At 43.7% G+C, this 15,542-nt stretch overlaps 1 protein-coding gene across 4 annotated transcripts in view; it reads right to left on the bottom strand.

Moving 5' to 3' along the window:
* The window catches only part of PPP1R9A (protein phosphatase 1 regulatory subunit 9A), a 718,476-nt gene that overhangs the window by 194,143 nt on the left and 508,791 nt on the right, over nucleotides 1-15,542 (bottom strand). For all 4 annotated transcript variants that reach the window (XM_069211751.1, XM_069211753.1, XM_069211750.1 and 1 more), the window contains one exon: nucleotides 12,250-12,303. In XM_069211751.1, coding sequence (XP_069067852.1) covers nucleotides 12,250-12,303 — 54 coding nt within the window. The remainder of the gene's footprint in view (nucleotides 1-12,249; nucleotides 12,304-15,542) is intronic.

The raw sequence follows: 15,542 nt of genomic DNA on the forward strand, positions 1-15,542 counted from the left end.
GATCACAGAAGTCAAAGAGATTTACAAAATCCAGAGAGGCCAGTGGCCTAACCTAACAAAAGAACTGTATCAAAGTATTGAAAAACTGTACACCTCATCTGCAACTAAAACTGACATAATTCCCTCAGACAGATTTGGTGAAGCTCACACTTTTTGTCTTAAAAGCAATCTAAAAACAAGGACTGTTACCACAGCTGTAGTTTTTCTTAAGCCCACACACGCTGACAGATTGTGATCTAGAGACAGCCTCTAGCTCAGTTTGTTACTATCTCTGAAGAATCCATTGAAGAGGCCATACATAACAGCCATCTCTCTCGCCCCCCCACTAGACATTCTGACTGCAAAGTGGCTCCATGCTATCAGCCTCTTAATAATTAAAGAGCTAAAACTGATCCTGCAAAACTCACTTGTCTCAGGAATTGATCCTGACATTAGGAAAATGGCTGGCATTAAGGGCCATATGTACAAACACTTTTTCCCATAGACACAGAATGGGTAAAAACCTTTGCTACATCTGGCCCTAAGTCCCTTTAAAATAAAAAGTTGTCACTGAGTCCCTGGGGTCTAAACAATTTCAGCTCTATATCACTTCAACCTTACTGAGCCAAGCTTCCTGAAAATATTGTATTTATGCAACTCTAGTGCCACATAGAAGCATGGTCTTCTTAACTCTTGCCAAGCAGGGTTTTGTTCTGGAAGAAGCACTGCCCTGGTAGCAGTATTGGCATTTGTCATGTGGATGGTGACAGAAAGTGATGGTGCCCGGGTACTCGTTCTTTCAGACCTTCCTGCCAAGTTTGACACCATTCTCATCACCAGACACATTAATACAAGCTGCAAAGGTGTGGTGTTTAAGAGGCTGATTTAATTTTTGACAAATTGCTACCAATCTGATGCTCTACACTCAAATTGCAGTGTTCCAAAGGGGTGAATATCCCCGTCTTTTTAACATCTACATGAGCTCACTTACAAATTACTCCACTGCATCAAGGCAAGTTTCTACATGTATGTGGCCAATACAAAAGTGGGCTACCTCTCAGTTTGCAAAAATGTTTATTTTTAGATGAATATCTATCCTTACTTCGCTGGTAGATTTCCAAGAATTTTCAGAAATTAAATCCAATCTAAAACAGAATTTATGATTTCTCAACAGGGCCTGGTGGCACCACAACACCTGCACTAGCCTGCTGTTGTGAGCCATCCTCCTACACCAGCTATCTCTGTCTGCAAATTAGGCATCTATTTTGACTCGAACCTAGCCCTGGACACTTCAGGCCTGATTTAGAGATTTGCAGATGGGTACTCCATCACAAACATGATGGCTATTGCATCTGTTTTATTACAAATGTGTTGTGTCCTGAGACTTGTAATAAGGCACACAGGATATCCATCTTGTTTGTGACAGAGCACCTGGCCACCAAAATCTAAATCAGGTCCTTAGACAGCATAGGTAACTGGGTCTTGTTTCTTTCAACGCAAAATGCTGCATTCTGTTCTCCACTACATCGACTAGTAATTACACAAACCTATAATTAAAACCCTGATTCAATCACAGATTAAATGTGGTAATGCTTTAAATGGTTCAGCACCCCGAACAAACTCTGAATCGTCTCAACTGATTTAAAATGCTGCTGCCCATTTTGTTAATCATAGTAAAACGTATATCTGTAAAAGGGTGATCTTTAGCAGTGGCGCTAGTCCACGCTGCTGTCCATCTTGATTTCCCTAATTTTCTGTCTCCTGAATTCATCTAGCATCATCCTTTCAAATTCTTAAGATTTATGCAGCTGCATCCACTGTCTGTTTCCAGAGTAAGAACAGTTACTTATGACAACAGCTACTTTTCAATTGAGGTAGCAAAAACCTGGAACTCAATGCCTTTGACTCTTTGCAAAGAGGCTTTTTTTCTACACGTTCAGAAATTGTTGAAAAATCATTTACTTGATCTCTAGTCAGAGCAGGGAGTTATGGTAAAGTTCATTTGTTTATTCCTTTGAATAATAGTATTTTGTCTGGGTAGCGTGATGTGGATATATTGCTTTAATGAGTTCTAAGAAACCTTGTTGAATATGCTCCAAACAAGTAACCAAAAGTAAAACTAAATCTGTTTCATTTGTGTGAGTGTTGAAAGGAAACACAGAGCTGGAACTGTGTACTATTAACAGTGGTTCCAATAAGAAGGTATGTTTCCATTTGCAAATGTTAACAACGTGTAGCCTTTTACAAAGCTCCCAGAACGCTCCGCAATTGCAGAAAAATGCAAGCAAGATTGGTGATTCTTTGTTTTCAAAATAAAATGTATCTAAATAATATTTTCGATTTGAAAAAGGCACAAAGTTTACAGAATTACTAACATATTGTAAAATATTTAAGTACATTTTTTTAAGGCAGCACGTAATATAATTTTTTGATGCCTACTAGTATTGTGAATCGGTGTAAAACCATTAAGGGCAACATTAAGAATAACATGTAAAAACTGCAATTGGGGCAGCGTTCTTAAAGAAAGCCACAGAAGGGTTCCTGCAGATATTTGACTTTAGACTGATACAGATTTACAACTTTCAGGAATTCACAAACGTTTACAGAGGTAGGCCTGGAAACCATACTCCTAGCAAACTTTTGATAATGCCATTTTCACATGAGCAAATATATATGGTTATATTTGCTCATGAGCAAACCTGATGATCAAGTGCAAATTCACTTGTTAAAATTATTTTTTCTACCCCCAGAGATACTCTTTCCTCCACACGCTACATTTTTCTGAGGTAGAGGGACTTGTCATTCTACATTGAAAAAGCTGAATCATTTTGAGAGTTGGAATTACCCTTAAATATTTATGTTTGTACATTTACACATACTCACAGGGGCATTTCAGTCCTGCACCTACCACTTCCTGCCTAAGCCAATCCCCTGTGGGTGGCTTTGCTCACATGAAAGTATTCACATAAGCAAATTATTTTCTATGTGCAAAACTACATTTTACGTAAGTAAAGGAACATTAAAAGTGTAAAAAGCTTTGAGAAGCTGGCATCTGCCATTTTCACTCTAAAAAAGCCTTGGAGAGTTCACTTCTGAAATGTAAACCAACCAGCCACTGACATATTATTTGGTACGTGCACACAATTCTAATACACTGAGGCACAGTGAGATGAAGTGATTTGTCCAAGATTTAAGCAATATAGTCAAGTGAATAAGGTCATACTGTGATCAGTCTTGTCAATTCTCAATTGACAATTTAGGTACTGAACTGTAAATATTACCTGGGTTTAATTGCAGTAAACGTTAGTGAAATCAAACGATAGCCTAAGGGTAAATTTTCCCCATTAATTCACAAAGTGTTTCCCCAAAAACTAAAGTAATCTCCTGTAATCAGAGCTCTGCCATACCAAAAGTACCGACATATTTAGATCCTTATTGTACTCAAAGCATCTGTCCTAAACAAGGTCTGTTCATATACAGTGCATGTGGTTATTCAAAGATTTGAAATAAATATAATCCTGATATGTTTATAGTTCAATATAATTAGACATATGGCATAACCAGTGTCTTTCTATAAGCCAAATCCTGACACGAGTCATGGTAAAATCAGAGGCAGTATTATCTGAGCTGTGATATCATGAGAACAAAGCTATAATGTGTCATCTCGCTGCCTGGCACCAAATAGAATAAGTGCATTTTATACAGGGCAAATAGAATTCTGAAGTGACTGTTATTTGGACAAGTAAATATTTTATAAAATTCCCCACTCGTGAACCATTATATTAATAGAAGGTACATGTTAAATAGCCCCAGCTTTAGTCCACTTTTGACGGACTTGGGTGATAGGGTCTGAGGTCAGAAAGCAAGGTTCCTTCAAACAGCACTTAAAAATAAATCAATAACTGCATAACTGAATAAGTACTAATATGATGTTTTTACGTTAATCAATCAATCAATCATTTGTAGAGCACGCTACTCACCCACAAGGGTCTCAAGGCGCTGATGGGTGGAGGGGGGCGGGGAAGGTGCTACTGCTCGAACAGCCAGGTCTTGAGGTGTTTCCTGAAGGTCAGCAGGTCCTGTGTCTGTCGTAGGTGGACGGGGAGGGAGTTCCAGGTCTTGGCGGCGAGGTGGGAGAATGATCTGCCGCCAGCTGTAGTAGGGTGGATGCGAGGAATGGTGGTGAGGGCGAGGGCAAGGTTGGCAGAGCGGAGTTGACGGTTGGGAGTGTGGAAGGTGAGTCGCTAGTTGAGGTAGGCAGGGCCAGTGCTTTGTGAGCGTGGATCAGGACTTTAAAGGTAATTCTCTTGTTGATGGGGAGGCAGTGTAGGTTTCCTAGGTGGGCTGAGATGTGGTTGAGGCATGGGCTGTCGAGGATGAGGCATGCGGAGGCGTTCTGTATACGTTGCAGTTTATTCTGGAGCTTGGTCGTAGTTCCCGCGTGGAGAGCGTTGCAGTAGTCCAGTCTGCTGCTGGCGAGGGCGTGGGTGACCGTCCTTCTGGTTTCGTGGGGATCTACCTGAAGATCTTGCGGAGCATGCGGAGGGTGTTGAAGCAGGAAGATGAGACGGCGTTAACTTGCTGGGTCATGGTGAGCGCTGAGTCTAGGATAAAACCTAAGTTGTGTGCATGGTTGGTGGGCGTCGGTGCGGTTCCTCGGGTGGCCGGCCACCAGGAGTCATCCCATGCTGAGTGGTTGGAGCTGAGGATGAGTGTAGGAGGCTGGACTGGTTTGTAGTGAGTACCAAGGGGTACTTACACCTTGAACCAGGCCCAGTTATCCCTTATTAGTGTATAGGGTGTCTAGCAGCTTAGGCTGATAGATAATGGTAGCTTAGCAGAGCAGCTTAGGCTGAACTAGGAGACAAGTGAAGCTCCTACAGTACCACTAGTGTCATATGCACATATCATAAGAAAACACAATACACAGATATACTAAAAATAAAGGTACTTTATTTTTATGACAATATGCCAAAAGTATCTCAGTGAGTACCCTCAGTATGAGGATAGCAAATATACACAAGATATATGTACACAATACCAAAATATGCAGTAATAGTATTAGAAAACAGTGCAAACAATGTATAGTTACAATAGGATGCAATGGGGACACATAGGGATAGGGCAACACAAACCATATACTCCAAAAGTGGAATGCGAACCACGAATGGACCCCAAACCTATGTGACCTTGTAGAGGGTCGCTGGGACTGTAAGAAAACAGTTAGGGTTAGAAAAATAGCCCACCCCAAGACCCTGAAAAGTGAGTGCAAAGTGCACTAAAGTTCCCCAAAGGACATAGAAGTCGTGATAGGGGAATTCTGCAGGAAAGACACAAATCAGCAATGCAACAACGATGGATTTCCAAACGAGGGTACCTGTGGAACAAAGGGACCAAGTCCAAAAGTCACAAGCAAGTCGGAGATGGGCAGATGCCCAGGAAATGCCAGCTGTGGGTGCAAAGAAGCTGCTACTGGACAGTAGAAGCTGAAGATTCTGCGGGAACGACAAGGGCTAGGAACTTCCCCTTTGGAGGACAGATCCCACACGCCGTGGAGAGTCGTGTAAAAGTATTTTCCTGAAGAAAGACCGCCAACAAGCCTTGCTAGCTGCAAATCATGCGGTTAGGGTTTTTGGATGCGGCTGTGGCCCAGGAGGGACCAGGATGTCGCCAATTGCGTCTGGGGACAGAGGGGGCGTCGAGCAAGACAAGAAGCCCTCTCAGAAGCAGGCAGCACCCGCAGAAGTGCCGGAACAGGCACTACGAAGTGGAGTGAAACGGTGCTCACCCGAAGTCGCACAACGGAGTCCCACGTCGCCGGAGGACAACTTAGGAGGTTGTGCAATGCAGGTTAGAGTGCCGTGGACCCAGGCTGGACTGTGCACAAAGGATTTCCGCCGGAAGTGCACGGAGGCCGGAGTAGCTGCAAAAGTCGTGGTTCCCAGCAATGCAGTCTGGCGTGGGGAGGCAAGGACTTACCTCCACCAAACTTGGACTGAAGAGTCACTGGACTGTGGGAGTCACTTGGACAGAGTTGCTGGATTCAAGGGACCTCGCTTGTCGTGCTGAGAGGAGACCCAGGGTACAGGTGATAAAGTTCTTTGGTGCCTGCGGTTGCAGGGGGACCATTCCGTCGACCCACAGGAGATTTCTTCGGAGCTTCTAGTGCAGAGAGGAGGCAGACTACCCCCACAGCATGCACCACCAGGAAAGCAGTCGAGAAGGCGGCAGGATCAGTGTTACAGAGTTGCAGTAGTCGTCTTCGCTACTTTGTTGCAGTTTTGCAGGCTTCCAGCGCGGTCAGCAGTCGATTCCTTGGCAGAAGGTGAAGAGGGAGATGCAGAGGAACTCAGATGAGCTCTTGCATTCGTTATCTAAGGAAATCCCCAAAGCAGAGACCCTAAATAGCCAGAAAAGAGGGTTTGGCTACTTAGGAGAGAAGATAGGCTAGCAACACCTGAAGGAGCCTATCAGAAGGAGTCTCTGACGTCACCTGATGGCCCTGGCCACTCAGAGCAGTCCAGTGTGCCAGCAGCACCTCTGTTTCCAAGATGGCAGAGGTCTGGAGCACACTGGAGGAGCTCTGGGCACCTCCCAGGGGAGGTGCAGGTCAGGGGAGTGGTCACTCCCCTTTCCTTTGTCCAGTTTCGCGCCAGAGCAGGGCTGAGGGGTCCCTGAACCGGTGTAGACTGGCTTATGCAGAAATGGGCACCATGTGTGCCCATGAAAGCATTTCCAGAGGCTGGGGGAGGCTACTCCTCCCCTGCCTTCACACCATTTTCCAAAGGGAGAGGGTGTAACACCCTCTCTCAGAGGAAGTCCTTTGTTCTGCCATCCTGGGCCAGGCCTGGCTGGACCCCAGGAGGGCAGAAGCCTGTCTGAGGGGTTGGCAGCAGCAGCAGCTGCAGTGAAACCCCAGGAAAGGCAGTTTGGCAGTACCAGGGTCTGTGCTACAGACCACTGGGATCATGGGATTGTGCCAACTATGCCAGGATGGCATAGAGGGGGCAATTCCATGATCATAGACATGTTACATGGCCATATTCGGAGTTACCATTGTGAAGCTACATATAGGTAGTGACCTATATGTAGTGCACGCGTGTAATGGTGTCCCCGCACTCACAAAGTCCGGGGAATTGGCCCTGAACAATGTGGGGGCACCTTGGCTAGTGCCAGGGTGCCCTCACACTAAGTAACTTTGCACCTAACCTTTACCAGGTAAAGGTTAGACATATAGGTGACTTATAAGTTACTTAAGTGCAGTGTAAAATGGCTGTGAAATAACGTGGACGTTATTTCACTCAGGCTGCAGTGGCAGGCCTGTGTAAGAATTGTCAGAGCTCCCTATGGGTGGCAAAAGAAATGCTGCAGCCCATAGGGATCTCCTGGAACCCCAATACCCTGGGTACCTCAGTACCATATACTAGGGAATTATAAGGGTGTTCCAGTAAGCCAATATAAATTGGTAAAATTGGTCACTAGCCTGTTAGAGACAATTTGAAAGAAATGAGAGAGCATAACCACTGATGTTCTGATTAGCAGAGCCTCAGTGAGACAGTTAGTCATAACACAGGTAACACATTCAGGCACACTTATGAGCACTGGAGCCCTGGCTGGCAGGGTCCCAGCGACACATACAACTAAAACAACATATATACAGTGAAATATGGGGGTAACATGCCAGGCAAGATGGTACTTTCCTACAATGAGGATCTCCATCTTGTCTGAGTTCAGTTTCAGGCGGCTCCTCTCCATCCAGTTGGCCATGGCTTTTATTCCATTGTGGAGGTTGGTTTTGGCGGTGGCGGAGTCCTTGGTGAGTGAGAGGATCAGCTGGGTGTCATTGGCGTAGGAGATGATGTTGAGGTTGTGGGATTGGATGATGTTGGCGAGCGGTGCCATGTAGATGTTAAAAAGGGTTAGGCTGAGTGGGGATTCTCGGGGAACGCTGCAGATGGTCTTGGTGGCTTCAAAAAGGAAGGGAGGGAGGCGGACTCTCTGGGTTCTGCCGGAGAGGAAGGATGTGATCCAGTCCAGGGCTCTGTGGCGGATCCCTGCGTCGTGGAGGCATGTGCGAAGGGTGTGGTGATAGATGGTGTCGAAGGCAGCTGAAAGGTCTAGGAGGATGAGGGCCGCAGCTTCGCCTTTGTCGAGCATGGTCCTGATGTCGTCTGTTGCGGTGATGAGGGCGGTCTCGGTGTTGTGGTTAATGATTACATCACACTGAAACAGAGTGCTGCACAGCTGTATGAAAATGCATGTGGTTTGAAGCTGTGCTAAGAATTATATGAACAAGGTCTGGCCCAAGGTGTGGTTCAAGGTGCACATAGGACTAAAGTGTTAAGTGGCTTTTTGTTAAATAGTGTGTAATGCAATCACCAAACGAAGTCAAGAGTATGCTTTTTCTTTTATTGAGCGTCTCTTCTCTTGTCAGCGCTCCCAATCGCACCCCCAGTAGAACACCCTCCTCACAACATTCTTTTACAGACTCCTACCATAACGGCTGGAATGTTCTAATACATGTTATAGGAGGGGTGAAAAGGAGTGAACCATTACATAGTAAATTATACAAGGAAAAATAGGAAAACAGAAAGAGAATAAATATAACAGTGCCAATCATAGCACTTGTATCAGTGGCTCATACACCAGGAAGTTTTCATTGCACTAGGGATGGGAACAGCAACTAACAAATACTGGTGATAGCTGTGGCTGCATGGTAGTCCTTTGTTTTTTCCCCACAATTCCACTTCAGACAGAAATCAGACAAAGGAAAATAAGCCTTGGTCCTGCCCCAGCAAGAATAATCATGCCTGAACTGTCCAACCAGACAAAAACTCAAGCGATTCCAGAACGGTTTTGGATACATAGTCTTCATCAATGAAGTAGGGCGACTACGACAACAAACAATGTGATGGATAGAATCCTAGGACCTCCGCCTTCCAATCATGAAGGGTGAGCCTGCGGACCCCCATAGGCTCCCTGACAAACTGAATACAGTGATTGGAAGACTTTACTGATGACCCAAGGCCACGAATGCCTTACCTTTGGTAGCTTGGCCTGAGCATCACACCGAATATAAAAAAAAATGAGTGTGAGGTATGTATGCAAGTGATTCAAAAACACAAACAATTAATTCAGAAGTATTAGAAAATGAAGAAAATGAGCCAACGTGTTCAAAAGTTAAAAAGAGAAGACACAGTTCTCATAGAAAAGCAGTGGCAAAATAGTATAAAAAATACAAAGTTCCCACATGGACGTTTTGATCAGGACAAAGACGAGTTAGTTGGGCAATGGATGTGGCTGGCCTGACAATGGCATTTCATCTGATGAGGAGACAGTGCAAGGCTGGAGGGGGGCAAGAGAGAGAGAAGAATATGAAAGAAAAGAGTTGGAGACAGTAATGACATTTAAAAAGTAAAGGCAGGGGGGATAGTATGGGAGAGAAACAGATTGTAAACTAGGTAGGGGTTCTAAAGAAGAAATGACCATGGGAAAAAGTTGAAACATGAGGGGAGGAATATGGGGCACTAGGAGTCTTAGCAGGGCTGATGGAAGCTAGGAAAGAAAGTCCACAAAATGAACAGAACTGAGAACGTGTGGAAATGTTTGACAAAGAGAAAGAAATACAGATATAATGTGAAATTGGTTGAGGGGTTATGGAACTGACTTTTGAAAGTCAGACAGCCTAGATGAATTGAAAATGTGGTTGAGTCCTATGGCATAGGAGGAGAAAGAGGGAGTCTGAAGAAGTGAACAAGCAATTCTAGATGTAATTCAGAAAGATGATAGCCTGAAAGATGTACAGAGCTTTAAGGGAGTTTGAAAGTCTGAAGAAAAGAAGCATATTTAGACATGAAAAGAAAATTATTTATGCAATCGGTGCAATCTTATTTTTGGGAGGACATACTGAGAGTGAGGGGGGAGTGTAAATCTTGGATGGCTGTCTGACATAGGAGCAGACGCCTGCAAAGTTTAGGGACTTAAAGCTCAATGCACCCCTCTGTCTTTCTCAGTTATAAAGACTTGTGACTGTTTGTGAGCTTCAAGAGTCGGTGCTTAAACACCTACTGGCGCTTTTCGTGTGATGCTGAGTTTAGCACTATATTTGAATGTTTAAAAAAGCATTGACAAAAATGGGAAAACAAATCTTGGTTACTGACGGTCATTAATCAAGGACTTTTTGGATGCACAGGATCAAAAAAGCCCTAGAACAGTTAAGGAGGTTTAATAAATTGTTCCAACTAATACGGTTGGTTTCTCTAGTCTTCAATGAATCACATTTTCTCAGATCTGTCTAGCTGTGGTAGTATGAAACTATATTTGTCACAACATGTGTTTACTCACAAAAATATTGTCTGGGAGTTTATGTAACACATGTAACATTTTAGTCACTGTGTAAAAAAAATTATCATTTTGGCCACTATGATGGTTTGACCAACCTCTGTGTTTGACCCTTCTCTCAGGTCTCTCCTAAAAAATGTGACAGCAAAGAAAGTGTTCACTTCCAGAATGTTCATTTGGGTTTTTCACAATCCATAACTGAATAATGCAAAAACTGTTCCTAGCCAATGAATGCTTTGGTAGTATTGTACATACTCAGATTAATTTCCATTCCATTTTTTACCTTCCCCTGCACCTCTGACAAAGCCCGTCGCTCACCATCTTCAGGAAGAACCTCAAGACAAATTAACCTAAATTATATTGGACTTCGTTTGAGGCCCCTTCCTCCCCCCCCCAGCACCTTGAGACCCTCACAGGTGAATAGCTGCGCTTTACAAATACTGATTGATTGATTGATTGATTGATTGATTTTGTGCTGCCTTCTCCACTTTATATGTAAACTAAAGGCAATACAGTTCTTCATGTTACTGCCTTGAAGGTCTACAGCCTGATATGGGGGCATTGGTCTAGGTATTAACTGACATTTCAGATGCAACAAGAGTGATGGCCACACACCTGGGTTGTAAATGATAAACCCACATCTAGGAAACTGCAATAAGCGGGCGAAGTAGGGAGCATGACAGCGTGGAAATCACAGAAGGAGATTTTGCTTAGCTTGAAGACTGCCATTCTTACAGATAGACACTATGTGAGCTTTTTGCTACATCTTTTTTAGAACTTTGTTGAGAACTCCCTACATACATTTCTAAGCCTGCTCCTGAATGGGATATAAAGGCTGCCGCTGGGACGCATGTACCTGTAACTCAGTCCATAACTATTATCAGACCTGACACTTTTGTCACTATGTGTGGTTTTAAACATCTTATCTTTACATCTAGAATGTTATAACACATTTTAGAAGACTGAAATTGATTAGCTCAAGAAAAATGTACAACTGTGGAGATGAAAAGGATAAAGAACTCCTAGCCTGGTGGGTTAGGAACACGACGTCCATCCTATGATGAGAAGATTCAGGAGACAGGAGGTTTCAGCCTTTGGGGAGACCTATTTCAACCAACGCCGTTTACTCTTCCTGCTACTTATGACTGTGTCACGAGCAAATGGAACGTGAGGATTGTTGCACGCCTTGTTTTAAGTTAGCAAAATACTTGTATTGTTAAAAGGCACCTTGCCCAAAGTATTTAAAAAGAATTGCCTGGTTTCATCTTTAGGAACAGCGAGAAATCTTTTTTTAAATCTACAAAGGCGATTGGGAAAACAATGCATGGAACTAGTAAAGGTTCAGATACACATGATCTAGCATTACACATACAGTGAAAGTGGATTTATCTACATGCCCAGTTACAACTCCAGTCGCATCCTTTCCCTGATGCTCCTTGATGCAAACACGAAAGAAGGCTACACAAAGGAACAATGCTGCTGTCTTCCTATAAAACCCGTCTACATGAGAAACAAGCGGATTGACTTACTGGCCCTAAACACCGCACATCACACAACAGTAAGAGGCAGGCATTTTGTAAATGATATCGGACCGCTGATTTCGCAGCGCCTATTTCAACATCCCGTATATCTTCAAAGCACAATATGCGATTTGAAAGTCAACCCTATCTATGGTGAGTCGATTTCCGATAAAAAATAAATAAACACCGTAGTCTGGCAGCAGGCAATCATCTGATTGCGTGCGAAACGCGCGTCGGCCGTGCTACAGGTGCAGTGTGCTAATACAATAAAACATTTGTGTCATACAAGAACCAGAATAAAACCTCTGCATTTTTGTACTCTGGGCATGGACATCCTATTTTCTAGTTTCACGAGGTCTACCGTTGTGAAATTTCAGAAACACATTGGTTATTCGAGGACCTCTCTTACCTTGTTCTTCAGCTTCTGAATCTCGGCTTCCGTCACGGCATGCTTGATTTGCAACTGAAAATGCAAAGAACACAAAAGCACGTGAACTGGCGATGCTGCTGATGGGAAAACGCCAGCAAAGCTCGCTCCACAGTTTATTGCACGGCAGAAGGCCTACAGAGCTGCTGCAGTGCGGTAGGCTGTAAATTAAAAACGTCTGGCGGGCAAAATGGCTGAACTCTCCGGCATAATTAAACGAAGGGAGACACTGGTCCATTTGCAACTTCCAGGATAGGATATCTATCAGTCAAAGACATTTTACCCACCTGCTTTTGAAGAAAACATGTATTGCTCTGTATTTTCAGTCCGACATGTTGCTATCTATTTTGTTAAAATTTAGAAACCCGTCTCCAGTTGGTTACAGAAAATAATAATGTTTTTCTTACCGACTCTGCTTCGGATATTGAACTCACAGGATGTGGTATTTTAAGGAGTTCTTTTTGGAACCGTGCAAGCCATTGACAACCACTGGTCTTTGTTTTTATTGTGTGCAGATGGGGCCATGTTATCCTCTCCTCTACTGTATGTGTCCCTTTGTAGCGTTAACATTGTTTGTGCACGAAAAGCATGGTTCGTGTGCAGAATGCGTGAATTCCAGGTTTTTATTACTTGCACCATGTAACACCAAGAATAATTTGCACAGAAAAAACACACCGTGCAAAGTGGAATACCGGTGCGGTAGTTCTGGTTGTAAAAATCAAAATCGCGTCTAATTCAGCACTACACAAATGTACCTCAGTGCAAACAATGTCTGCCTTAGAACCTAAACCATGATGTAATGGTAGTTACCACAATCGGTTTCTGCTGCCAATTTTTCCAGGTGATTCGGCAAGAGACTGCACATATGGAGAGTGGGAGGGAAAAAAATACTGAGGCCCTGATTTATACTTTTTGGTGCAAAACTGCACTAACACAGTTTTGCACCAAAAAGTTTAGCACTGGTTTTCACGATTCCTGAGCACCAGCCGAGCACCATATTTATGGAATGGTGCATGCCGGTGCAAAGGGTAGGTTAGTATTAAAAAAATTACGTTAGCCGAGTGGGGCTGGTGGTATGGAAAAAGGGGGAAATGACGTTAACCAGCCTAGCGTCATTTTCTGACGCAAAACCATCCATACCACATGACTCCTGTCTTAGAAAAGACTGGAGTCACGCCCACCGACCCAATGGCCAGCACAGGGGACCGTGGTCCCCTGGGCATGGCCATTACACTCAGTGCCATGTAGGAGGGGCCCATTTCAGGGCCCCTACTGGCACTTTAAAAAAGAAAATACTTACCTGTACTTACCTATACTTACCTGGGATGGGGTCCCCCATCCTCCGCTGTCTCTCTGGTGTGGGTAGGGGTGTCCCTGGGGCCTGGAGAGGGCACCTGTGGGCTTATTCCATGGTGTTCCACCCTGGAAATAGGCCCACAGGTCCCCAAATGCCGGCCCTGATCCAGGCGTTAAATAATGGTGCAAAGCAAGCTTTGCACCATTATTTGACCCCTCCTACCCCGCCCGTGCATGATTTTAGCACAGGGGATAAATATGGCAGTAAGGCCAGACAGTCATTTTTTTGCACGGGAACGCCTACTTTGCATCTCATAGACTACTTAAAACCGCATGCCTGCACGTGCGCACCTCCAACTGTACCCATAACAGCTGCAGCAGTCTTCATCGTTCAGACAGGGTGCCATTACACAGGCAAAACATGTGATTCAGAGTTTCAAGTACGAGTCCGCAAAGGCTGCAAAGCCCGACCTTTTCATACTGAAGCCAGGGGCTCTCATGCTTGCTTACCGGAAGATGTGTATTTTGAAGGTTAATAAGTAGTGTGAACCAGTACTAGCACCATGAGCAAAAGTCCTATACCAATTACCATGTGGTTCACACTATTTGAACTGCTTACTTCCAGAGTAAAATGGCACCTCAAAGGCTGTCATATTTTTCAGAATTCATACATATGGCTACAGCATCCCTGGCAGGCTGATAAATTGAAAATCATTTAATTAGATGCACCCCAAAACACTTGGGCACCACCAAAACATAATGAGGCACATCACAGAATCCTTGAACAACACTACAGAACAAGTAGTAAGTACTGTTTCTTACGATGGTTTCATAATGGCACAGAAATATATATAGACCATTAGCTAGTGCAGAAACTGTGATGGGCATTATATAGTAAAAAATATATCTCTGATGACACTGTTTTTGTGTGGTACAAGTTTATTCCTGCTGCGCACTCAGGCCCGTATTTATACTTTTTTTGCGCTGCATTTGCGTCGTTTTTTGATGCAAAAACGGCGCAAACTTGCAAAATGCCATTGTATTTTGTAGGTTTGCGCCGTTTTGCGCCAAAAAGCGGCGCAAATGCGGCGCTAAAAAAAGTATAAATACGGGCCTCAGTCTTTTGTGTAGGGGTCGGCAATATTCATGTTTTATGTGAATTGCTGTGGACACTAAAGGAAGTCATTGCACAAAACAGACATTAAGGACATCAGTGGCAAACTGCTATGGCACCGTGCATGTCCTCATTCAAGATTATCAAAACTCCACATGTGTCATTTTGTACCCGGAACTCCACATTCTTTAGGAATTAGTAACTCAGACAAGCAACACTGCAGCACTCTTTTTTGTTTTAGCCTGTCGACTGGAGAACTACAGGGGAGATAGATGGGACTGTTTCCAGATTATAGGGACTTGTTCTGGCGGCAAATTACACTGGTTTGATTTGGCAAAATGTGTTCTTGGACGGAGTAACACTGCAAGCAAAATTAGTAAATTGCTTAGAAAACGGATACAGATTCGGGTGGAAACTCCTGTTTATGTACATTTTGATATTTCTAAAGCTCAAAATGAGGGCTTGAGCCAGACTAGAGTCAGATGTCTGGCTGTCTCTGGCCCACTTCGAGGTCCTCTAGGACCCGCAAGCCAAAACTAGCCAATATGTCATGTGGCTTCTGCTAACATCCACGCTTTGACGTCATGCACCAATATTTAAAGACAAACAATGAACTTTCAATGTAAAATAGGAGAGATAAATAGTACCCAGCTAGTTGCTGAACTGCACAATGTGAAACTAAAAACTGGGATCAATCCTGGTTTCCTTGCATGTTCAAATTGTGTGATCCTAGTCTGATATTTTATTACAGCAAAACTCTTTTTTCTCATATGAGAGTACTGTTAACACGCCGTTCCTTAATAAGTAAACTTACAAGGGGACGCGTATAGGTTGATTAACCTTTTGACTCATTTAAAATGATCTT

Source organism: Pleurodeles waltl, chromosome 10 (genome assembly GCF_031143425.1).
Source record: "Pleurodeles waltl isolate 20211129_DDA chromosome 10, aPleWal1.hap1.20221129, whole genome shotgun sequence".
In the NCBI taxonomy this organism is placed as follows: domain Eukaryota; kingdom Metazoa; phylum Chordata; class Amphibia; order Caudata; family Salamandridae; genus Pleurodeles; species Pleurodeles waltl.